The sequence below is a fragment of the Amblyomma mixtum genome, chromosome 2 (assembly GCF_055824585.1).
Source record: "Amblyomma mixtum isolate Tamu chromosome 2, ASM5582458v1, whole genome shotgun sequence".
Classification (NCBI taxonomy): domain Eukaryota; kingdom Metazoa; phylum Arthropoda; class Arachnida; order Ixodida; family Ixodidae; genus Amblyomma; species Amblyomma mixtum.
This window is the reverse complement of record NC_143013.1, coordinates 122,196,979-122,221,480: the sequence shown is the minus strand read 5'-3', so window position 1 is coordinate 122,221,480 and position 24,502 is coordinate 122,196,979. Positions and strand designations below refer to the sequence as shown.

The 24,502-nt window shown below is 45.5% G+C and overlaps 1 protein-coding gene across 1 annotated transcript in view; it reads right to left on the bottom strand.

Moving 5' to 3' along the window:
• Positions 1-22,023, bottom strand: part of LOC149360744 (uncharacterized) — a 55,421-nt gene extending 33,398 nt beyond the window's left edge. The window contains exons 1-4 of the mRNA XM_089567909.1: positions 21,957-22,023; positions 17,231-17,403; positions 15,443-15,535; positions 14,586-14,724 (exon numbers count right to left, since the gene is read on the bottom strand). Of these exons, the coding sequence (XP_089424035.1) occupies positions 14,586-14,724; positions 15,443-15,535; positions 17,231-17,403; positions 21,957-22,002 (451 nt within the window). The 5' untranslated portion in view covers positions 22,003-22,023. The remainder of the gene's footprint in view (positions 1-14,585; positions 14,725-15,442; positions 15,536-17,230; positions 17,404-21,956) is intronic.
• Positions 22,024-24,502: the final 2,479 nt, after the last annotated feature.

The following is a 24,502-nucleotide window of genomic DNA, read 5'->3' as shown; positions in this document are numbered from 1 at the left end:
TCTTGAGGAGCACCATGGCGAAGAATCAGGTTCTTTGGTAATAGAGACGTTTCCTCATAACGTGTGAGATGATCCACGGCCACGATAATCCAGCGGTGACCAGCGGGAGTGAGGGGTAGGGGGCTGTAGAGGTCTATGCCAATGTGGTTATACGGGCGGGCGGGGCAGGGTAAAGGCTGCGATGGAGCTGGCGAGGTGTGAGGCGGATTTTACGCTGTTGACAGGATGGGCAAGGCTGCCCAAAGTGGCGCACATAGCGGCACATGCCACGCCAGTAAAATCAGAGAGGCAGACGCGTGTAGATTTTCAAGGCGCTGCCGTGTGCACACTGGGGGCCCGCACGAAAACCGGCGCAAATGTCGGTGAGCAGATGGCGGGGGATGACTAGGAGCCATTTGCGTCCGTCGAGCAGGTAATTTCGACGATAGAGAAGACCGTCCCGAATAGAAAAGTGACGGGCTTGACGTAAGAGGGAAGCGGACGAATTATCAGTCGCAGGACTAGAAAGGAAGTTAATAAGAGTGGCGATCCAGTGGTATTTCCGCCGCTCGGTGGACATATCAGCAGTGACAAGCGAGGACAAGTCGTAAGCAGACACAGGTGCAGACGATGTAGCACTAGGTAGCGGCGAGAGGGAAAGAGCGTCCGCGTCGTTATGCTTGAAGCCAGAGCAGTAAATGGCATGAATGTCATACTTGTGCAATCGCAGAGCCCAGCGATCTAAGCAGCCTGACGGGTCTTTGAGAGAGGCCAGCCAGCCAGCACAGGGCATGGTTTTCGGTTACTATACAGAACGGGCGACCGTAGACATAGGGACGAAATTTTCGAGTGACCCAGATTATGGCCAAACTTTCTCGTTCCTAACAGAATAGTTGGCCTCCGCTTTGCTCAAGGTCCGACTGGCGTAGGCGACCACATACTCACGGAAGCATGGTTTGCGTTGAGTGAGAACGGCACCCAGTCCAATACCGCTGGTGTAAGTTTGGATCTCAGGAGGGTCAGTCGGGTCAAAGTGGCGCAGGATAGGAGGCGGAACCAAAAGGCGGCGCAAGGTGTTGAAGGCGCCATCGCAAGCAGGCGTCCAAGCGGAGAGGTTGGAGCCGCCTGCGAGTAGCTGGGTCAGAGGAGCGATGATCGAGACAAAATTCAAGATGAGACAAAATTCAAGTACGAGCACAAGCCAATGAAGCTACGGAGCTGCTTCAGTGAGGTTGGCTTCAGAAATTCAGCAACTGCACGAATTTTGGAGGGGTCCGGAAGAATAGTTTTTAGAGACTACATGTCCTTAAATGGTGAGTTGTCGGGCAGCAAAGCGGCACTTTTTCAAATTCACCTGAAGCCCAGCGTCAGTAAGACAAGCCAGAACGCGCTTCCAGCGGCGGAGATGAGAAGAAAAGTCCGCAGAAAAGAAGACGATGTCATCGAGATATCAAAGACAACTCTCCCACTTGAGTCCACTAAGGATAATGTCCATCAGGTGTTCGAAAGTTGCCGGGGCGTCGCAAAGGCCAAATGGCATAACGTTGAACTCATATAAGCCGTCAGGTGTTATGAACGCAGTTTGTGAGCGATCAGCGTCAGCCATGGACACCTGCCAGTAGGCTGACCTGAAATCCAGCTAGGAGAAATACTCAATTTCCTGCAAGCAGTCCAGGGCGTCATCGATGCGTGGTAGAGGACAGGCGTCCTAGCGCGTGATGTTGTTGAGTCGGCGGTAATCAACACAGAACGTGATGGAACCATCTTTCTTTTTTACCAACAAAACCGTAGACGCCCAGGGACTATGGGAGGGCTGTATGACACCCCGATGGAGCATGTCGCCCACGTGATCAGAAATGATGCGGCACTCAGAAGCGGAGACACGATAGGGGCGCTGGCAAAGGGGGGCGTGTGTACCGATGTCGATGGTGTGCGCAACGACAGACGTGCGGCGCAATGCAGTCTGAGGAAAATCGAAAGTAGAACTAAAGCGCCGGAGGAGGGCGACGAGTTGATCACCTAGCGCGGGTGATAGGTCAGTGTCAATGGCATGGCGGAAGGCGTCGGAGGGTGGCGGATCGTTCTCAACATCACAAGAGCTGAGCATATCGACATCAAAGGGAGCGGTGGTATCAAGAATAAGGTAGGGAAGGCAGGGATCAAGTTCTTCAAAACGCCCGAGGCATTCACCTCGGAGCACTGCTGACGGGCACGAGGAGGAGTTCGAGACGTAAATTGCACTTTGTGCATGGTTGATCGTGAGAACAGCAAAGGGAAACTGGAGGCCGGGATGGCGGGAGCCGGTTTCGGAAGGCGTGAAAAAAACAGTTCAATGAGTGACGCTTGCACAGGAGAGGGGTACGAGGGCAGCAGAAATCCGAGGAATGTCGGTAGCAGTCTCAACGACATGTTTGACACACTGGGTGGGTAAGTCGCGAAAGGGAGCATCGCACAGCGGAGAAAAGGCAATTTCTGCTCGGGCGCAGTCAATAATGGCACGATGAGCAGAAAGGAAGTCGCACCCCATGATGATGTCTTGTGAGCAGTGAGACGGCACAATAAACTCGATGGTGTACAAAACATCTTGAGTGAGGATATGGGCCATACATGCGGCTGAGGGGCGAACGCGGTGTGATTAGGCGGTGCGAAGCGAAGTCACAAATTGGGGTAGTCACTCTGCGGAGTCGGCGGCATAGAGCTTCACTTATCACGGAGACTGCAGCGCCCGTGTCCACGAGGGCGAGAACCTAGGCGCATTACACGAACACTACGATTACATTAGCGGGACGACACGGAGGACTTGAGGAGTTCCAAACAAGCGCAGCTCTTGTCCCCGGAACTGCGACTGTTAGTTTCCCTCAAGTGCGGAGCTAGAACGTCGTCGCATCGGAGAAGGGGAACGGCGTCGAGGGGCAGGCGACCGGAGAGTGGTGTAAATTTGGTGATCAATGGGAAACAAAGGGGGAACCGGGCGGCCTTCTCGGCGAGGATAGTTCGGCATCGTACGGGTAGGAGCGCAGATCAGGTCTAGAAGGCGGAAGGCGCTGGCGGGAAAGCCGCGCGACATGGCCAGGCAGACTACAGGCGTAGCAGATGGGTCGGTTGACCGCAGTACGCCAAGGGTTCGTAGGATATAGGCGAACTGTTGAAAACGGTGCTTTAGACGGGGTCGAGTCAGGAATTTGGCCGGGGGGGTCTTGAAAGAGTGAAATGAGGGACAGCTGGTGAGCGACCTCTTTGCGAACGAAGGCTTTGATTTGGTTGAGAAGAGGGGAGTCCTGAGAAGTAGTACCGCCTAGGGCCAGTGTGGAGAGGGCCTCGTCGCAGGCACCGGCGCGCCGTGTAAAGAGCGCTGCTTGCGGAGTTCGTCGTAGCTCTGGCAAAGCCTAATAACCTCAATGGCGGTGATGAGATTTTTCGCGAGCAGCATCTGAAATGCGTCTTCAGCGAGGCATTTGAGAATGTGATGGATCTTGTCCTCTTCTGGCATGGCGGCCTTGACACGTTTGCAGAGGTCAGCGATGTCCTCAGTGTAACTTGTGAAGGTCTCGTGGGTGTGTACAGCGTGATCCCGTAAGTGCTGTTCGGCCCGAAGCTTGTGCAATGCAGGACGGCCGAACACTTCCGCAAAACTTTTTTTAAATACGGGCCAAGTGGGTAGGTGCGCCTCATGGTTGCGAAACCGGAGGCTCCCCATGTCCGTAAGATAAAAGACGTTACTGAGCTTGATAGTGTCATCCTACTTGTTGTAGCTGCTTACTCGCTTATACAATGGCAGCCAGTCGTCAACATCTTGGTCGGCAGTGCCACTAAAGAGGGAAGGCTCACGCTGCCGGATGACACCAGAACAAAGGACGGTGTTTGAACTCGCCGCCGTTGTTGGGGCAGTCTCATCTGGCATGGTTGACACAGGCGGCAGCGTACGGCTCCGGAGTTCCAGATTGGTAGGGGATGTACTCAGCACCTCCTCCAATTGTATGGGTGCGTTTATTAGGCATCCTCAAGAGGCTGAACCGCCGTGTAGGATCTGGCAGCGTAGAAAAGCGTAGCCAGCACCACGAGAGCGGGGCAACTTCGTCGTCGTCAAGCGCAGCGTAATGTCGGCACATGGCGGTAGCGGAACCCGTCACAGTTGGCACACTACACATGCCCATTCTGCTGTCTTTCTGTCCCATTTATAGTTCCACTTATAGTTCTTGTTTTCATAGCTCGTTGCGGTGTCTGAAGTGTACAGCTTAGAACCTTGCATCTTCAGATTAAGTCGCATCCGAACTGAGCGCCATTTCAGTCAAACACAAATATTCAACATTATATGCTACCACCTGGCACAAATGGCCCAACAGAAGTCAAGCTTCATAGCGCCTGCTTTGCGTCCAGCTCTGTTCTTCATCGTGACGCTCTTGAAAAAGAGAAACATCGACTTTCAAATTTCACGCTTGACGTCATCAGCATCTCCAGGGCTCAGCGCTCTTTGTGTGAAAGTCAGCTTCAAGTAGGCGGGATATAAACTATGGGCCGTGCCCTGCGATTCAAAAGCAGTTGTTTCAAGCTTCGATTAAAGCCTGATTTTTTTCTAAATTTTAACTGACGAAAACTGATTTTAATGAATAAGCATATTTCGAGTAATAATGAGGGATCGATTTTAACTGAAGGACGCGAAGAATGCGAGCGCATGTCGCTGCACTTAAACAACAGAGATAGAACCGCGGCGCTGAAGCTGATGTGAAGAAACTTTAATTTCTGATCAATACTCGCGCAAGTGAGCAAGCGTTTACAATTAGTAGCTAGCTGTCGAAAGCGGTAAGAAAGCAGAACTATACTCATAGCCGCAATTCGCGTAGAATAGTGAAACTTGAATTTTCCGCGAGGAAAACGAATTCCAGTGCTAACGAAATTGGACAAACAGGCCAGGTTTGCTGCTAATCTCAGTTGGCTAGAAGAAGTTCGTTTAGTGCGGGGGAGATCGATACTACTGTTCCCGACTAAAACACAGTTTGTAATACTGCTCTAATACTTGAGCCATGCCTTCTCTACAGATACACCAATTACGTGACAGAGGTATGTTACGTGTGGCTGCAGACCAAGTGCCACAGGGGCAGCCAGACCCCTGATGCTGTGTGAGCAGGCTAAAAATACCTGCATTTTGACGCGTCGGTAAAGGAAACGGAACCAGCCAATGTGTAAATTGCGAACCATGTTTAGTGGGGCTAGGATGTCATTTATTCTGCTTTATTTAACACTTCTCTATATTATTGCCGTCTTTTGCTAGTGTGTTTGGTGTATTATTTTAGAGCGCAGCTCTTAAAGGGCCACTGCCCACCTTCTCGTCGAAAATACTTTCCACTTCTCTGGTAGCGAGGCATCGTCCTCGGATGGCATGGCCGCGAATATATTTTGAAGAGACTCATTACTAGCGTAGTTACACCTATCGCAATCAAGCTACTTCGCCATGCTCCTCTTCTTATGTGCCCTCCGCAAGATTTTTCTCTCTCGCGCCTCGTCGAGTAGGCTCCGCAAGAGAAATTTTGCGCTTCCTCCGCCGATGTTAGCGGAAGGCGTGGTGTCTGGAGGAGTGCTTCACATGTGTACGTCATGTCCCTGCCTTGAAAACAAATCTTTTTATTTGTTTTTGCTACCCGGGATATTTCAGCGAGGGGAGGAGGGGGGGGGTGACCTAACACCCTCCATATTTTGCTCCTTGGGTATCCTTGCAGTGTGTCGTCGCGCTTTTTTTTTATTTGTCATTCGTCTATTCTCGTCCCTGCTTCACTGAAGGAGACTGTCCCTCGCCTGAAGTAGCGTTGGGTCGTGGACGTAGTCATCCGGAGTGCATTGCCTTCCGCAAGCAACCACATTATTATCCGTTGTGCCTGGTAGGTCGATGTGCTGGAGCCAGACGCGACTGAAGGCATAATCTCCTGGCAATTTCTGCCGGATCGTGGTTCGACTCCAGTCACTGTGTGCGCATCCAAGGACAAAATAGCGTCGTATGCATTTTCTCCGCACACTGAATGATTGAGAGACGCGATTGGCTTGACCACGTCAACACGTTAGCGAGCGCATCTTTTCATATATCTATTCGTTTTTGTCATTTACATCCCCAGATAGCGGGCTTCCTTTTCATGCACGAAGTATTTTTTTGAGTCCTCTCCAGCCTTTTACGACCGGAGGGGCGGGAGTCGCTTTTGTTCGAAACGCACGGGGAGTGCGAACCCGGGAACCTTCTGCCATTTCTTGGAAACGCCCGTTTGCGCTTCCCCGTTAATGTCTGTGGGTTGAATGTGTTTGTGTCTTTTCCCAGCTTCTAAGTTCCTGCCTTGGCAGTAAAGACAAAATGGACTAGCGAGGCGCGGTCTGTGTACTGAGCGGTCGAATGTGCGAACGAAAGAAAGCCTTTACGACACAAGACACGGTACACACACAGAATACGCTGAAGCATACATGAAATGGCGCCAGTAACCAAAAACCTTGTCTTCAGCAAGAGGGAGAAATGTTGTATGGGTGTGCGAAAATGGAAGGGGCTAACCTGTATTTCAACATAGTGTATATTGCCGCACTACTGATCTCCTTTGAACCGAATATAATGCACCATCCCCCAAAACAATAAACCTGATCGTAAAGCGCACATTTATAACTGTTTGATCTTCCAGCAAAAAGAGAATGAAGAATGCCGCAGGCTGGCGGAAGCTTACGGAGTTGATCATGACGCACAGGTAGCCCAGCAGGCCTTCGTGGGTAGAAAAACGGCTGTGGTGAGGGGCATCCACGACGAAAAATATTTCAACAGTTACATCTTCAGGGACCCTCTGGGGTGTTGCTTGCCATCCTTGATACGCTCTCTTATTGATAACGGCTATTTTGTGAGAAAGTAAAAGAAAACGCACTGTATGATCTTTCCACCCCTAATAAAGCGAAGAAGTTGGCCTAAATGCCGCTGTAAAAGGTGAATAATTTAATTTGGAGACCCAGGCATCTAGTTATAGTCAAAACCTCATTACATCAAAAGCTTTCAGGTGTTACAAAAATGCGTTTAATATACCTACAAAACAATTTATCTGAAGTCTGAACTGTAATATTTTTCCTCCAATAAATCAATAAATTAAACATCTTTAAAAAACACTATTACGCATCATTCAATTGATCGCATCCACGCGGAGTCCGCTCTACATTGTTTGTTCTGGTAACTTTGCGCCCTTTAACTAGAAAGTTCGCTATCAGCACAAGGAATATGACAAATACGTAGGCTGCGAAAATTTACAACAATTGTGCACACTAAATTCAGTTGTGGTTGCAACATTTTGGGTTTGAATATTTAGTAGCACTGTAGACATCAGCAATAACTGCGAGCGATTAGACTAAGCAAAATGGTTTTCTTCTTCTCCCGGCGAAAATTTGTAAACAGTCTCTAATCAGCCTTAATAATGGGAATGCTCGATAAGGATGCACAGTGTGCTGTTGATTCGAAGAATGCATCGTGATATAAAAAACAGCTACAAAGGCCAAAATAACGCCGTTTCATTGTTTGGTTCCATAATCAGGATGAAAGGGCCAACATCTGTAAGATACATGGGTCAAGCCCACTTTACCATCAAAATGCGTAGGCTCAAGCGCCATGAAGAAGAAATTCTTACGGTCTTTGATAGTTGCGGGCAATGTTTAAAATTTACGTTCGAACCCCCGGAAAACAACGAGCTCCAGTTTTTTTACTTAAGTTTGATCCTGAGCCGTGATTACGTCTGCTGGTCGTTCCAGCAACGCTCAGTGAAGCCATTGCTAAGTAATCGGTCAGCCCATTCTAAGTTAAATGTGGAATAGCCGTCGCATGTTTAGGATCAGCACTTTCAAAATCTTGTGTGAATGGAATGGCAAATAGTTTTTGTCAGCAGGTTAGGAGATTACAATTGGCAGCCTTCCCGGAAGAGAAAAATATAGCTTGCAAGGGACAAAATTCTGAGGAAACTAAAGTCTTTTAGGAATTGCCATGCATCTGTTCCGACCGGTATAAAGAGGCATGCGGTTATACCATATGTACATCTTTTGTCACATAGATTAAAGTGTGTAGGCGCCAGATATGGCATTTAAATGCTGTTCCCAGCCCCGAAGAAAAAAAACATGGAAAATATGTGCCGTAGTAGATAGGAAAGCAAAGACAAAAATCCAAAAAACAACCGGTAGTAGAGCCTGCAAGATAAAACGCCAAAATAAGTTCGTGCCATGAGCTTAAAGGGTAGTTAGTCTATGACACTGAGTTTTTGTGTGGCAAGAAATACATCGGACAAACCGGAAATTTTGTGATAACCTGTCTACGTCAGCAATACCTCTTTAATAGGTACCCCATCGTCCAACCTTGCGTTACATAACAGAGATTGCCTCATGAATAATAACTCAGGTTCACCCGATAAAGAAATGGGCACTCCTCTTTTCTATGTGACAAAAGTTGTTTGCAGGCATAGGGATAAATTAACAAGGGCGCTGTGTGAGGAATGTCACATCCACGTGAATGGTGACACGTGTGTAAGCGCTGCCTCGGTGCTTCTCCATGACTGTGAGATGAAGTATCTTGATTCCTATGTTTAGAGGTGTTTCCGGAATAGCATGCTTTAATTGATTGAATGGGGGTTTAACGTCCCAAAGCGATTCAGGCTATGAGGGATGTCGTAGTGAAGGGCTACGGAAATTTCAACCACCTGGTGTGCTTTAACCTACACTGACATCGCACAGTACACGGACCTCTAGAATTTTGCCTCCATAGAAATTCAACCACCGCGGCCGGGATCGAACCCGCGTCATTCGGGCCAGCAGCCGAGCGCCTTCACCACTGAGCCACCTCGGCGGTGCGCGGAGTAGCAAGCGTCCTGTTTTTTTTTTTTTTGAGCGTATTAATACATGCGTTTTTTCCAATAAACCTCAGTTTTAGTCAGCGCTTGTCTTTCTTCTTTCTTCTGTCTTGTCCATCGTCGCTGCGATTGTTTTTACTTATTCAGTTGTGGTCATTTTAACAGCCAACATTCTTATAGATGCAGCAATCATCAGCGTATAGTTTGACGCGGCTGGGATCAGTTTCGGCAAGCTCATTAATACACAACTGTAAAAGAAGCGGGGCCAAAACAGAACCCTGCGGGACGCCAAAGATCACGATACGCCATCGACAGCCACTCGCTGTCTTCTCTCAACTGGATAAGCTTCAATCTAGATCATGCGTTTGGCAGGTCGGTTAAGAATGGAGATCTTTTGTAACAGCAATGCATGTGAGGAAGAATCAAACGCCCTGCGAAAATCTAAAAATATACTGTCTGCTTGCTTACGAGACCTTACACTTCTCAGGATTGTGTTGTAAAGTATCGCACTTAGCAATCATGCAAAACCAACTAGCCCCCGTTTTAGCACTGCTTGCTTATTAGAATTAACTGAAGAAGCAATTTCATGCGTAAAATCTATTAGCTGTGTGCCACATGAAAAACCGGCGCTTCCAATGCTACTTTGGGGAGAAAACGTTGTTGCTTTTAAAATTGCTCATCACGTTGGTAAATTTTACAACGCACTCTAGTAATAGAAATAGGTCGGTAGTTAGAGGTTGTTTTTGCCACTCTTGTAGATGGGTATAGCATTTGTGCACTTCCAAGCAGAAGGAAACGCGCCTTGTTAAAGGACGTTGTAAGTATTGTAGACAAGAAAGAGACAATAGAAGTCGCGCATTTTTTAGGGATGAAGTTTCAGATATCATCTCGACCAGAGGCTCAGTGGACTTTTATATTCTGTAAAAGCAAACTGATCCCTTGCTCTTTCAATTAGATACCTGTCATTTGAATAAGCCTATTGTCGCTCTTGAAACCTGCGATGGCAGCTACCAGCTGCAAAAATATAGACTGAATATAAATATTAAAAATTGCTGCTTTGGTTTCATTATCAGCCGCGCCGTTGACGGCGTCCAAATTCTCACGAGCGGCGTCTCTATTTTTGTGTTACTTTTTAGATACTTCCAGACTTCCTTCAGGCTATCCTTAATTCTCTTTCCAAGATTAAGCAAATATGCATTTTGAGCTTCACGCCTCTCTTTCGTTATGGCTTTGCTAATTTTTTTTTTCATTTTCATGTATACGTCACGATCGTGGGACTGGCACTAACCACAAAATAAACGGTAATTTTAATTTATTATAAATTAATATGTTTTTTTTATGTAGGGTTTGCCATTACGACGTTTGGCAGAAATTAGCCGTGATGGCATGTAGCTCTCCGTCCAAAATAACAGTTTTGAATATGTCCCATAATGCATTAGCTTCGAAGGGTAAGCTAGGTGACTGGAACTCAGGCAGAAACGCACTCAGTTCGCGTTATAGAGTACAGCCGCCTTGTTTATAAAAGAATATCGTGCGCGGTATTTTAACACAGTTACTCCAGACAGGAACGGAGATGTTATCGTAAATTAGTTGCGTAAGAGCGGCAGTCAACTTAAGTTCAGTTGCATGAATCTCTCAGATCAAAAATGCGTCCCGTAAAACTCCACTCTGAGCAGCCATCTACAAGAAAAATGCGTGGAACACAAACTATGCGCTTGTAAATCTGTGGCTTGGCGACAAGGATATCGATAAACTTTCTTCTGGCACTAACACTTATTCTTTGAAAGATTACTTTCTTTTGTGGATTCGTGTTTATCTTCCATTGTTAGAAGGACATTAATCACGTTTCTCATTAGTGCTGTTTCTTCTGTACTCCTCACGCCTGTTTTGAGTTAAAAATAAATTCGACCTTTGCGAGCAAAAGTTTTTATGGTCTGCTGCTGGGTGACGTTAATATTTAGACAGGTCTTTTATGGTATTCCTCATTCGATTGGATTAGGTTCCAGAGCAAAATACAAATCTGCCAGTTCGACGGCGTATTGTTCCAAGTCATAATGTCTATGGCGAAATTGCACGGGAGGACGATAAACGATGCGCGATCGAAGCCCACAACGGAGAACTTAATAAATGTTCAGAAGGTGTTTCAACACGCATGACGACGTCCTGTTCGCACGCGTGGTCAGTTAACCACGACGCAAGTAGCATTAGACACGAGGCAAATTCCACAAGTACAGTGTATTTTTGACAAGGAGTATGGCCTTGCGCCGCACGCGAAGACGACAAAGGTAGATTGAGGCGCGAGAGGCTTCGTTAAGCTCTCCTTGCACGTGGGTTAAAATTCCGGCCGTGGTGCCAGCCTATCAATGTAGGTGAAACGAAAAGAATAGGCGCGCTGTGTGCAAAATCTGTGAGCTTTCCAAAACCCTAATTGTGAGAATTACTCTGGAGCCCTCAAGCATCGCGCTCTTTTCTCCCTTCTTTCTTGCAGTGCCTCCTTCTACCTTTCCCTCGAGGCGAAAGCGATATGTCTACTGAGACTAAAGCAGGTATAGCCTGTTTTTTCTTTCTCCACAGCTACTTTCAGTATATTGTTCGATTTCCAGGGACCCTGACGTTAAAATATATCGCATTAACTGTGCGCCGGACTCAGAACGTACAACGCATCTGCGTATTCGTTACCGCAGGTGACCGAATGACGAAAAAGAGAATATGAAGAGAGTAAATATCGGCACTCGTAAATTTACTTTGAACTGCTGTATTTCGATGTAACAAATTAAGAACGCACCTATGCAGAAGATAACCGAAAAGCGTTATAGAATACGGCGCCATGAAAATCTTTAAAGCTGACAACCTATGCACACAGTGGGCATCACTTGTTAACCGGGCCGCTGGCACGTTTTCCAGTGAGCACCTGGAGCAATAACAAAGAACTTGAAACTCTAACCGACAAGAAAGGACTTGGAAAAGAGCCCATACCCATAAAAGGTTATTAAAAATGTGTCCAAACGACAGATCGACAAGCATTCGCAGCCGCAGCTCACACAACATGCAATATTGTCATCTTGACGAAAACGGCTGGAGGTTCCTTACTTCCCAGGCGTAAGCGAGGCCCTGACACGAGCCTTCAAGAAGCACAATGTGTATTATGCATATATGTCCACTAGCAAATTGGGCGGGAATCTCCTGAATGTCAAAGATGCTGTGTCCCGCTTAAAGTTCCTGGCTATAGTGCATAAGATACCATATCATGACTGTGACTCCATTTACATCGGCGGGACTGGAAATCTGCAACAAGTGAAGGCGGGCTAGTTGCTGGTTGACATTGGAGTGCATATTTCAACCGCGCAAAACGACGAGGGACAAAGAGAAGAAAGCACAGGACAAGACGCGGAACATCAACTAAGGTTTACTAGAAGGAAAACCACATTTATACAGGATTCATAATCACACCTGATAAACAGCACACACCATCACATTTTTCGGGCACGCGCGCCACGTTCCCAGACAATGTGATGGTGTGTACTGTTTATCAGGTGTGATTACGAATCCTGTATAAATGTGGTTTTCCTCCTAGTAAACCTTAGTTGAAGTTCCGCGTCTTGTCCTGTGTGTTCCTCTCTTCGTCCCTCGTCGTTTTGCGCCGTTGCACTATGCACTCCAATGGAAATCTGCCACGGCGGCTAAAAGAGCAGCGCAACGATGTCGTCAAGAATCGGACGGCCTCAAGCGCTGTATCAGAACATGCGAAAAAAGAACTGCATGAAATCTCTCAGGATGACGTAGCAATTGCTGTTACCGCTAGAAATTTGTCAGCGTGACTGAACCTGCAACGTCTGATAGTACAGACGACTTCGAACACTATGAAGAGAAGAAAAAAGAATCTTCACCTGGCTTATGCAAAAACATTACGTGGAGTAGTCTTATCTCTTCAAGGTGCAGCTTTCTCGGTTGGTTGTGAAGAAGGAATCCGTACATATTCCGGAAAGTCAACTAACGTTTCTGACTTGGTGAGTGCCCCAACGTTCATTCCGCGCAGCCAATAACTGTTCAGGTCATAGCTGCCACAGAAGTACGAATGATCACCCATTCGGCCATATATCAGAAAACGAAAACTACAATTTTGTTTGCTGACTGTTCAAGAATGAATTTCTGTTGCGAACATCAGCTCGCATAAAAAGTAGGAAAGATACATCAGCGTGCTCTGCTTCACTCGTTTTTGAAGCACGCACCGTCTGGACGAAGGAGTATCGTATATTTTGACGTTTCTACGATTCGTATACCAGAGTTTTTATGTTAGCTGTCCCTTCAACTCGTCAGACGAAAAGTCAGTTTTTATGCTCCTGAAAGTGCTTCTGTAGGGTGTTCTGAGCATGGCGAGTTCTTTATTGCAGCCCAATCGATTATGTTCCCTATTCTGTGTACAACTAATTGTTTTTATCACTGTAAGTCCTTTAAGAATGTTAAGACAAGAATGGCGCGGCAAAAAAAAATGACGAGGACGAGAGGTATCACGCATACACACAAGCTTGTCTTTCTGCCGCGGTAACCTTCGAGTAACTTGTGTCACTATCTCGCCGAACCCTTTGCGCCTCTTGTTATTAATGTACTCTTAGCACGCCAAAATCGAAATCTCTTGCATGGCCAGGGTGATTTGTACATTGACATAGCGCTGACTGGCCACAGATTACTGAAACGAATACCGGTGTGTAGTGCAAATGCCCTAATTAGCATATACAAGCAATAACTGCGATCGTAAAATTCAAGGCCTTAGCTATCCTTAAAGTGCCTTAAAATTCCTGTCAGCAAGCAACGTGTGGGTATCAACATGAGAGAAATGATTGCTTTCTCATTAATTTTGCTTTGCCTTTTGAAACCATCCTGATGAGGTATCACAAATCAAAAATTTTAAAATCAATTTCCACAGGATTGAAATTCTACGCTGCTGCCAAACATGTAGGAGAAAATCAGTTCTAAGGGAAATATAGGAATGAAGGCTACTTTAAAGTATGTGGCCTTCTGAAAGCCGCTGTAATCGCCGTATTGAAGCAACACGGCTTAAGGACTTGTGGCCCATACTGATGTCATCTGTCATGACACCAAAGCTGACTAGTTCAAGTTGAAACGCTGCTCAACAGTAGGAAAAAAAAATTACGAGGAACTTTAGCGGCTAAAGTGATGAAAGGCGAAAACCTGAGTGCTGCATTCTGCTATTGCGATTGCTCACTTCACATTCTGTTGGTGCATTATGTAACTGCCAATTAATGACGCTTAATCTTTGCCTTTGGGAGTGGAATGCGACAGCGTGCTGTAGCGCTGCCAGAGGATCCACGGAACGCCACCACCCGTTCAGCGCGATGCGTTGCTTTTTGAACGCAACGCTTTTTGAGGAAAGGAAATGGCGCTGTAATTTCCTGTTATATCGGTGGACACCTCAACCGCAGCGTACAGAAAGGGAGGAAGTGGAGTGAAAGAAGAAAGAGAAAGAGGGGCCGTAATGAAGAAAATTAAAATTGTATTTGAGGACAGGAAATTACGCAATACCTGTCTCACATATTTTGGTGGACACCCTTCAAAATTCGCGCGCAGCGTCGTCACGAACATTTCGACCAATCTGAAATGCGGACACATTTTCTAGCATGTCTTGGTCACGACAGTATGAGCCATTAAAGGCTTTCGTCTTAAAATACGTTGCGAGTGAAAGTCCAATCAGTATGTAGTGTATTCTCATTTTTTTTTCACACTGTCCAAAAGAATAAAAATTCTACTTACGTTCATTTCTGGTGAACATAACTTCATTGAGCCTCTCGTCTTGCTCGATCTCGTACAAGGCGTGAGGAATGACGCCATTTTGTGCTCGCCCATATATAGGGATCGGCTCAATTCTGTGCTGAGGACCGACTAGCCCTTTCTGGAAATCATTAAATGGATAACATACACTACGTAGATAATAAGGCACAGCTGCTACTGTGCATTTCTTTCATTTTACTCACTGATAATTTTCAGCCAGGAATGTTTGAGAGAGGCAGGCACATTCCTGTTTTGTGTAAGAAATTGCGGTTCACGTCGGATATCATGATGCATCCGCCGATTCGAATTACGCTACCTTTGAACATAGGAAATAAGCAAATTCAACTCTGCAAGAACGCAAATCATTTAACGACTGAGACCTGATCGGTTTTATTAAAAGTGACGTTTGGTCAATTCTCAAAATATATTTTGCCAACTCTCCACAAGCTGTTTTCTTCATTAAGCGAGCCATGGTTATTTGTGCCCACTTATTTCTGTAGGTATCTGCGTAACGTAGCTGTAAAAATCCTGCAAAACATTGAAAAGAACTTCTACTGAAGCCATCCCAGAATATCAGTCTAGCTATGAGTTAGCAGTGGTTTAACGCTGTGGTCGAAGTGGCATTATTGAAGCGTTTGGCAGTTTCGGTGCAACGATGACTACTAGTACCTACCATAGCGAAGGCACCGAACGGTTGTCTGCAGTTTTAAGGAGTGTACTCCCAGGCTTATAGCAATCGAGTGCATGAAGGCGAAAAGCAGAAATAGCAATAGGGTCCTTCACAGAACGATGCTTAGAATCTATTGTTACCATACATTCTATTGTTCCGTGCTACGTACCATATGCACGCCGTTTTCTTTGCTCGTTACCGCAAGTGAGGCCAACTTATCTTCGTCTTCGTACAGATCTCTGTCAATGTCTTCACCGCTGTACTGCAAGAGATCCGAGTGATTTCAACACACGGTTTAGTTGCAACTTGATGCAAGGCACTAAAACAAAGCCCAGCAGCAGTACATCAAAAGAGGCTTTTTCTGAAGTCCAGGTATCTTTTTTTTTTGCATTGCAATGCTGTTAGTGAAGGACGCGAGGAAGCAGTGACAGGTGAGCACTGTTGAACTTCCTGGCTAACTTCTAATAGTGAACTTTGCGACTAACAGCCCGCTGGTATTAATCTAAGGTTCGTAGCTGCCGGCAAGTAATAGTCATGCCATTTTATATAGGTCAAAAAAGAAGGTTTTTTTCCTCGGTGCTGCATACAGACATCTAGTGCTTTCTATTCGTCCAGAGAAAACCACCGAGCCATTACGACCTTCATATGTAAGGTTACGCCCCACAAGACAGGTGACATTTTGTTTTCCGAGAACTATGAAGTAGTGGGCAATGAACCGCGCTGGGGGAACAAAGGAGGTCATGCAAAAATCGAATCGCCTAGTCCCAAGTGCTACTGCATGTTATTGCGATTTCCATCCGCATGCAATCAGCATTAATAGAACATTTTTCGGGGCTAGTTGGTTTTGGTTCATTATCAATTATTTAAGGCGCAAAGAAAGGACGAAGGTCGAAAAACACGGGAAGAGGCGCCTCACCTGGTGTTTTTCTACCTACGACCTGTCTTGGCGCCCTAAATACATCTGAATTCATTAAGCAGTTTGAGGAAGTGACCGCAGCAGGGACTTGGTGGTGCTATAAAGCAACATGCACGCGTTTGAAAATCCAAGTGGTTATTATTCAGTATGTGGGGAGGTTGTTTTAACGTTTTCCGGTTGTTATTTTAAAACCTCTGAGATATACACTGGTCAGGTCTGCGTCTGTGGATTATACAGGAAGGCGAACTTCAGTTGCTTGACAGAGCTGAATAATAAGGCGATTAATTACGTAAAATAATGTATTTACCTTTTTTATTACACTAGAAATTTAATGCTGACAACATCAGTGGTCTTACATTTTCTCTTAGGCAAGGCCGGTCTAAACATCGACCATCAAAATACCCACTGAAACTCTTTTAGTTGGCTTTCGTTTTTCGTGTTCATTATACACAGATGACGTTTCTGCAGTTGAAGATGTCGAAGAAGTTTACTTAATTTCTACGACAATACTACGAGCAGCGGCTCCGTCTTATATATATGCAATGCGGGAAAGCCAACTCAAGTAAGTTTGAAATGCGATTTCTGACGTTCGATATTTATAACTGCTTTGCGAATAAGAAACTTTAGACTGCTTTCAGATTCGATGTTGACGACGGTCAGTTTTGCAATGTATTCGTGCCCTCAAAGATGAACTGCGAAAAGTTTATTCTTCTATTAAGTTATTTTTGTCTAATCATCAATATTCTCTACGTGCTTAATATCTGCCTTGCATTAAACCTCCCCTGCAAAAGCCGCAGTGATATGTCTCCGAAAGTCTTAAAATGAAATTGTGTAAACATTAAAAAACACCCGGTATTGCTGATTGCGTGCGTCAGCTGCACTCAGAAATGACTATGTGGAAACTGCCCGTACATACCTCTTAGAAGCAATCTGTGTCTACTGTTCTTGAGTTAATGCTGAAAATACCTAAAGCTAGAATATATTACCGCGTTTCATTGATAACCTACGAATACAAACGGAATTACTTTACTTTTTACTTACGAATAGCGTGAATGGCTGCCCGTCTTCTTCCGTCAGCACTCGCATCGTGGGCGATGCAACCGACGCTTTTCTGAGGGAGAGCGTCAGATTATCGTGGACGTGAATGACAGTCCTCCCGTCAGAGGCTCTCTCATTGAGAAGCCTGGGGTAGACAATCCGTGGCTTCGGCGACCCTCCAAGCCGCAGTTGGCCTCGGTAACGAATCACAAAACTGAGGAGTTAGGAGAGCGTTGCAGTGTAAGACGGTTGGCAGCTGAAACGCAGCGCTGCATAGTGTCCAATCTTCCTTTTGGGGGACCTGATGGTTGGGCTCGCGGTTATTAAATACGCAGAAGCATTGTAAATTCAGACTTATGGCTTTTGTGCAGGAGATGTGCAAGTCAGCGCGGTACCTGTAAGACTTTACTACAGCGAAACTCTGTTACAAGAAAAAATATGCATGCCAAAGCTGCACTGTTCCCTGTGCACAGCTGGCGTCTCAGACGAGAAGAGCTAGTGGCAGCAGGCGGCAGTTGCGATTGGGTGCATCGCTTGAGGGCTACATAAGTCCCTTGGCGTGTGGCCTAGCTAGTACGTCATCTTGGTATAGAAAAGCAACATTAAAGCTCTATAGGGGGCTCAGCCGGGAAAAGGGTCATGAAGTGTGTTTTCTGGCGTGATGTCTGCACTGAATCGTAAAAAGCCGAAGAACTATAGCCAGTACCGAAGGTTAGGCCAGTCGTGCTCGTTTTTATCGCGCCATTCGTCATATAAGACGATGCCCGGAACGCAAAGTACCATGGCAGGTTTAAAGTCACAGAACCAAAACCTCCCTATTTGTCATATTGAATGGACGGATAGAATGCTGGATGGTCTCCGGGAGGCCATTTTATTCATTTGCGTGGATATGCGATGATCGTTGACTCCGACGTGAGAGCATGGTGGCGGCAATGTCGAGACGGACCACTCGCTTAACGCAGACGAAAAGTCCCGAACGACCGCAGGGACAGCCTGCATCACCGGTGTGGTCTGCGTGATCTTAAACATTGGTTGGTCGTCCTGAGCGACAAGACGTTTTGCTATTGCTACAACATCACCGCTGAGCGCAGACCTGTTGAAACATTTTTGGACGTCGACTTAGACGGTGCAGGCGAACAGGCGATTGACGTGATGTGAAATTCAAACATTTACGGAGCATTTTGCTGACATAGGGTGTTCTATGCCGTGAAAGTAAGGGTTGGTCCCTTTTCTATTACTTACTATGAAGTTTCCTTACCTCTGCATTTCGTCAGGATTGTCACATTACCCGAAAGAATTATTGCAGGAGGAGCGTGTGGAGTACATGATACAATAGAAATAACCGAACACAAAAGATGCGACAGTACTGTCACAGCGTTATAGCTTTGGCAACGGAAAAAGATTTTACAGCATTTTCTCACCGGCTTGTAAACATAAAATTGTGGTAGGACTATTGTGTAACCGAAGAATTGAATCCTTGGCAGCATTGGAGTACATTCGGACTATGAAACGGAAAAAGGTAAAAAAGATTGAGGGCACTGAACCAATCTTGGTTCCTATGAAGACCCGTCCTTAGGTGTCTGATTTCAAAGCTGTACCACCTGTCAATCCTTCTCCTCTGAAATACACATGCAACTTTTTTACTTGTCTCAGAACAGCAGTGGCAGTAAACATTTGGTTCACAGTTGTGCAGACGTTGAAAGCTGTGCTTCAGTTCTTATATAAAGAAACAAAAAATACGCCCAAATAAAATTCAGCTCCTTGTATACCGAATAACTTTAAGGAAGGGTAGCTGCAATTGGAGCCCAGATATTTTCTTTTATTATTTCTGTGTTACTTGATTCTGCGCTGCGAGTAGTATGCCATTAGCGGTCATGTCTGGCAGTTCAGGAAGGTTTACGTTAAGGCAATAGTTACGGTAAAAGCTAGTGCATGAAACTCAAAGCCTAACATAATTACAAATCTATTTTTCTTTGCTGACAGACACATTGTACCTCGAGATAGACATTGATATATGGTAAACTCGCAGATTCATAAATTTGTTGATGTGGGAACGAGTCATTCACAGTTAACCTTTCTAATGCTGAAGTCAAAAAGGTCCACGGGGCCCATTTGGATTCAAATGCCGGTTGAAAAAGTCCAAGAATGTCAGCCACGCATCTAAAGACCCCGGGCAGTTGTCCAGCATTGGTACGACGCAGTCTCTGCTATACAACTGCTCCGCCTCAAAAGCATATAATCTTAAAAATGTGTGATTTAATGGGCTTCCCATTTGGAGTCATCGTTCTGCTTGTTTTAGCAATAGGGCATGGCAGACACGCTCAGCAGCGGCAAAGCATCTGCTCAGCAGTGGTAACAAAGGCCACGACATTTAGAACCGTGCGTGCAGGACTCACCGCTATGTGATAGTCCCAAAAGACTCGTCGCCGTTGGTATTTACTACCGATACTGGCCAGCACAGAAGAATCTAGCTCGCCTAGTGTCGCTGCGGAAAACTGCAATCTCTTAAGCCCCATCGCCACTGTCGCGGGATTACAGATCATAAAAGCGCGACAGAAGTTTTTTAGGGCTTCGGTCTTGATTCACACTTGCGGTACTTCTTTGCTAACAGAATTTGTAAAGCGCTCTGTGAGTTCTCAGCAAATCTCACATTCTATGCATTTTATAATGAAAGTTCTACAAAGGCACAAGATTTTATACTCGCTGAGAGACCCTATAAAATTATTATCCGAGTTCAAACTCACTCTTTTAGGTCTAAAATATTGCGCGAAACCGTTATTTATTACTGAGTTCTGTTCCATACCAATCTTTTCAGAAATCTTTCAGTGCGGCGCATGAATAAAAGTTACGTAAAGCCAGCGGAGACGACTGACCGATCAGAGTTTTCTCAGCACCTCTACAAAAAGCACAATTTCCTTTCAAAGACACAGCTACTGAGGGACGGCGAATGTTGGTACCAGCTCTTGGTGCGCAGTTTTTATCCTTGGGCGGTGTGCTGAGAGATGACACGTTTTAGACAAGATTAGTCAGTTACTTACGCGAACAAAATAAAAGAGCAATTTTACTGTCAGCTGTCAGTGTTGTGTGAAATTCTGCCGTGAGCCTATAGCCTACCAGCTGCTAGGCTAGCAGCTCCGTAAACACAGGAGCAATTTCCAATTTTTTGTGTTTTCTGGATAAAATTTTATGGGGCAGGCATACTTAGACAAAGCCAAAGCTTCGTGCGTCTTTCATTTGCCGTCAGCCTACGACGTTATGTAGCGACAGCAACAAATCGGTGGTAAAGCAAGAGGCCCCGCTTCGGCGGGCGCCGCCGTATTGCCTGAACGTAAATTGGTGTTAGGGTGCACGCTATTTTGTCAAAATGACACTTGCTGCTGACATTAACTCCTAACGCAAGGTGTGCCTTAAGTTATGCTCATTCTTGGGGGCCGAAAGATTTCAGGCCTCCTACAGTAAAACTCCCTATTTTCTCACCTACTGGCTCCTAAGTGTACTACATTGATAAAAATCGGCTAGCTTGGAAGCCTTCCCCGAATATGCAGCACAAGCGACGGAACTGTGCTCGAGTGAAGACTAGCCCGAGAAATCTGCCCTGACAAAATTGTTTCGGCTGGGATCGGCCCGATCTTGGGATGGGATTTTGATATTTGCCTAAGACTGGGCACTTATCAGTAAAGATCTCGGGCAAGTTTCTATAAACAACGCATCCACGACAGTAGGCTGTGGTTGGTGAATCCGATAGCGCCCCATTAGAATCTTTTTAACTACACGGCAGCAGCTAGGTTGTATTCAAAGTCCACTTGAAAAAAGGTATAAATCTGTAAGGGCGGCTGAGAGAAACAGCAGCGGGTCGGAACTTCAGCAAAAGATCATCGGAAGAAACCGCACCTTCTATTTCACGTTTTCAAATTTTCCGCACAAATACATGTGAACTGATCAATTTATACCAAATGTAATAGCAAAATTGAAATACCAGGCTTGTACATTTGTCAATAAAATTAAGGGGCACTTTCACTGTCTAAAGTGCATAGAGGCGAAAGTGTTTTCCGCACCACTTTGACTGCCTCTGTGGCACTTGTGATGTCACAACTGGATGACATCACACATAACAATGATTAATTACTAAAACTCACAAATTACTATTTAATGGCTAATTACTTGTTAATCACTACATAATAATTAACTGCTAGTTAATGGCGCTTAAGCCTCGCCTTAAGCAGTGGAACGTGACAGCGTGTTGTAGCGCTGCCAGCGAGTCCACGGGACGCCACCACCACGGAACGCCACAAGGAAAGGCGTCCATGTCGCTTCGACCAACTGCTGGGAATTCATCAGTTTCAAGTCCCAATACTCATGACTGGGAAGGTAATCGTCTTCGATTTAGGTCAACTGAAACTCGCGCGCAGTCTGTCTGCATCTGCGTGCTCGAGACAAACATCATGTCGCATCTACCGTAACGGCGTGTTCTCGTTTCGATGGAGTCATACATGCAGTTCCTAAAGGCAAGTAGGCAAGGTGATCACGTACTACAAACTCTTTTACTGAATATTTCCTGTTCGCGATATCATGCTAAGCTACCTAACCACCATGCGATGGCAGGATGATGCCTCGGATGAGGTAAAATGTTGGCTAGCCTGTAGATATATTCAATTCGGCGATGTTCCAAACACGAAGCAGCCAGCTAAAGTACTAGGTTAAAAATAGCTAATGATCACGAAAGACTTACCTTTCACATACGTCATCAAGAAGAGAAGCAAGCAGACGAATTTCATGGTCGGTAGATTCGCGTGCCTCTGCAGAGCGTTCGCGAACTATACAATTATGAGGGTGGACTGGAGCGGTAGACCGCAGGACGCGTGAATGTCGCTCTTGACTTAATACCATCTGCGCTGGACTGAAGAAGGTCGACGATTGTCTGTGACTTTCCAACCGGACCTACCATTTTATATAAAAATACGATAGAGGCAGGCTTTTTCATCACCGCAAATGAAAAAATTTGATATCAGTACGAACACAGTATGATAATAAATCATATGCGCTAAATTTTAGAGTAAATGTGCTCCTGCCCCGCTTGTGATCAGACGCGTTGTTGAAAAAATTTGTTTGTGAGCATATATGCCGGTAGTGCGTCCAGTACGCCCAGCGAAATTTTAATACAGCATTGATCACAGCAGCCACTAAACTCATGGCAGCCCTTAAAGTTAACATTTGCGCTTCCAACCTCGCTAAATTAACCTTCCCCACGGAAATTATACCCGTAAGCCGCTACGACAATGTTATCGCACGTCGCAATGTTTTTTATAGGAAGAAATCTTTTTTTTTACATGTAAATTTTTGCTAGGTACGCTGAAATGGCCTGGATACTACGTTCGCGGCTAAAGGGCTTTCATAATCATACCCAGCTTCAGAATTCGGTTCTCTTGGAAAGTACTCCGCTTCCCTTAAGGCGAGGCGTTTATTTTTCCTTCGCATTACATGCCCTGCACAAGCCGATTTCTTATTTTCGAGTACGACTATGATATCATGAACCCGCGTTTGTGCCGGCCCCCACATTTTCAGCCATGTAAACTAAAACGGCAGTGAAAAAAAAAAACACTTCCTCATATATTTAGATCACCGACAATACGCATTCAAATTTTATGAAAGGAGACAATTTAAATCAGGGCATTAATGCATTGCACTTTTCATTTATATCCAACAGAAACTGGAAACCTTTCGCCGCCTAGATCATCACTATTTTGAACAAGGCGCGCTTCTCAGCTTCCGTGGGGCTTGGGAAGCTGGTGAATTGAAAGTGGAAGAATACAAAATGTAAGATGCATTCGCTTTCTAGTTGTAGGTTAAATGAGCGTGATCACCATGCCGTTTTGATCAGCTGGGCGTGCGCACCTTTACGGCGGCTGTCGTCTTTAAGTTTTCTTCTCTGCAATGTGCCTTTATCAGGCTAGGAAAATCTCCAAATGTATGACAAATCGTTGTTGGTTAGGACAACCTGAAAAATTGTTAGGACAAACCTGAATGGAGTTTCACCAATGCCAACTTGACTAATGAGCAGCATTATAAAGAGGGTGCCGTGATGACTTGTGGCTGTGAAATGCGCTTATAATTAGTTATATTTCTTTAAACCGTCCTCGCTGATAATGGCGGACGAATGGCCAGGTCACGCCGGACAGTTATTTTTGCCACTCGTCCCCTCCTTGATTGCTCAATTACGTCAGTTGAGCTGTAAATCTGGATGAAAGTACCCCGCAACACATGCATGCTAAGGGAATTCAACCAAATGTACTGTTTTGCGAATATGGCTCACTCTTTTCCATATAAGCATGCCTGCTTACAGTGTCAGTGAAAACTTCAATAATGAATTCTAGATAATTAGGTGTTTAAAGGTGATAATTTGCGTCTTTCCGGATGCATAACTTTACTGCCGAGGTAGGTTTCTCGTAAGTCTCCGCGCTTAATTGCAAGAAATCTGTAAATACCAAACGGGGTCGCATAATATATAAGGATATATTCAAACCTGAGATGTAATTCAGGGTGAATAGCCGTTTTTTGTGTTCAATAAAATTTTATACGTCAAGAAGAAGTTAGCCGAGGCAAAGAAATGGATGGTCGTTTTTCATGAAACGCAGTAGTTAACTTAGAAAACAATCGCATAAGATGATACGTGAAAAACACCACTTTAACAATGTCTCAAAATCGCCAGCTTGGATCTCGGCAGAAGGAAAAGCAAAACTTTGTAAAAACTGAATATTTTTGCAGCTTGCAGTTTGCGGTCCCCAGCTTTCACAAGAGCAGAGTGCTTTTTGGTTCTTATTATTTAGCACAAGAAATATCGGAGATGGTACAAAATGTTACATCTGTGAGAAAAAGTTGGCAGTGGTCTAACTCTTTTATAGGTAGTAAGACGGGAAGGAGCTCTAGCTAAGTAAGGTCACACATTGCTAAGCCTGATTCACGCTTAGCACGCCGCTTTCGCAGTGCCTCCTCGGCTCGGCGAGCAATGCCGGCTGGATGATGGGACGCAGCCTGGCTTCTCTGCCGAACCGTCCTCTCACTAGGGCCGGCCTCCATGGCTGTGCTGAGCGAATAAAACTGTTCTCTTACGTATTTCTCGCAAAAAACATATTAGTCCTTTCTCTTACACCCTGAAAAAGTATGTATATCACGGGGTTACACAACATAAATATTTAGGGGCAAGTAGTATTAGTAAGAGACCTTTACTCGGCCATAATTTACAGGCCGAGCATGTCGACCGCCTGGGCGACCAGAAGT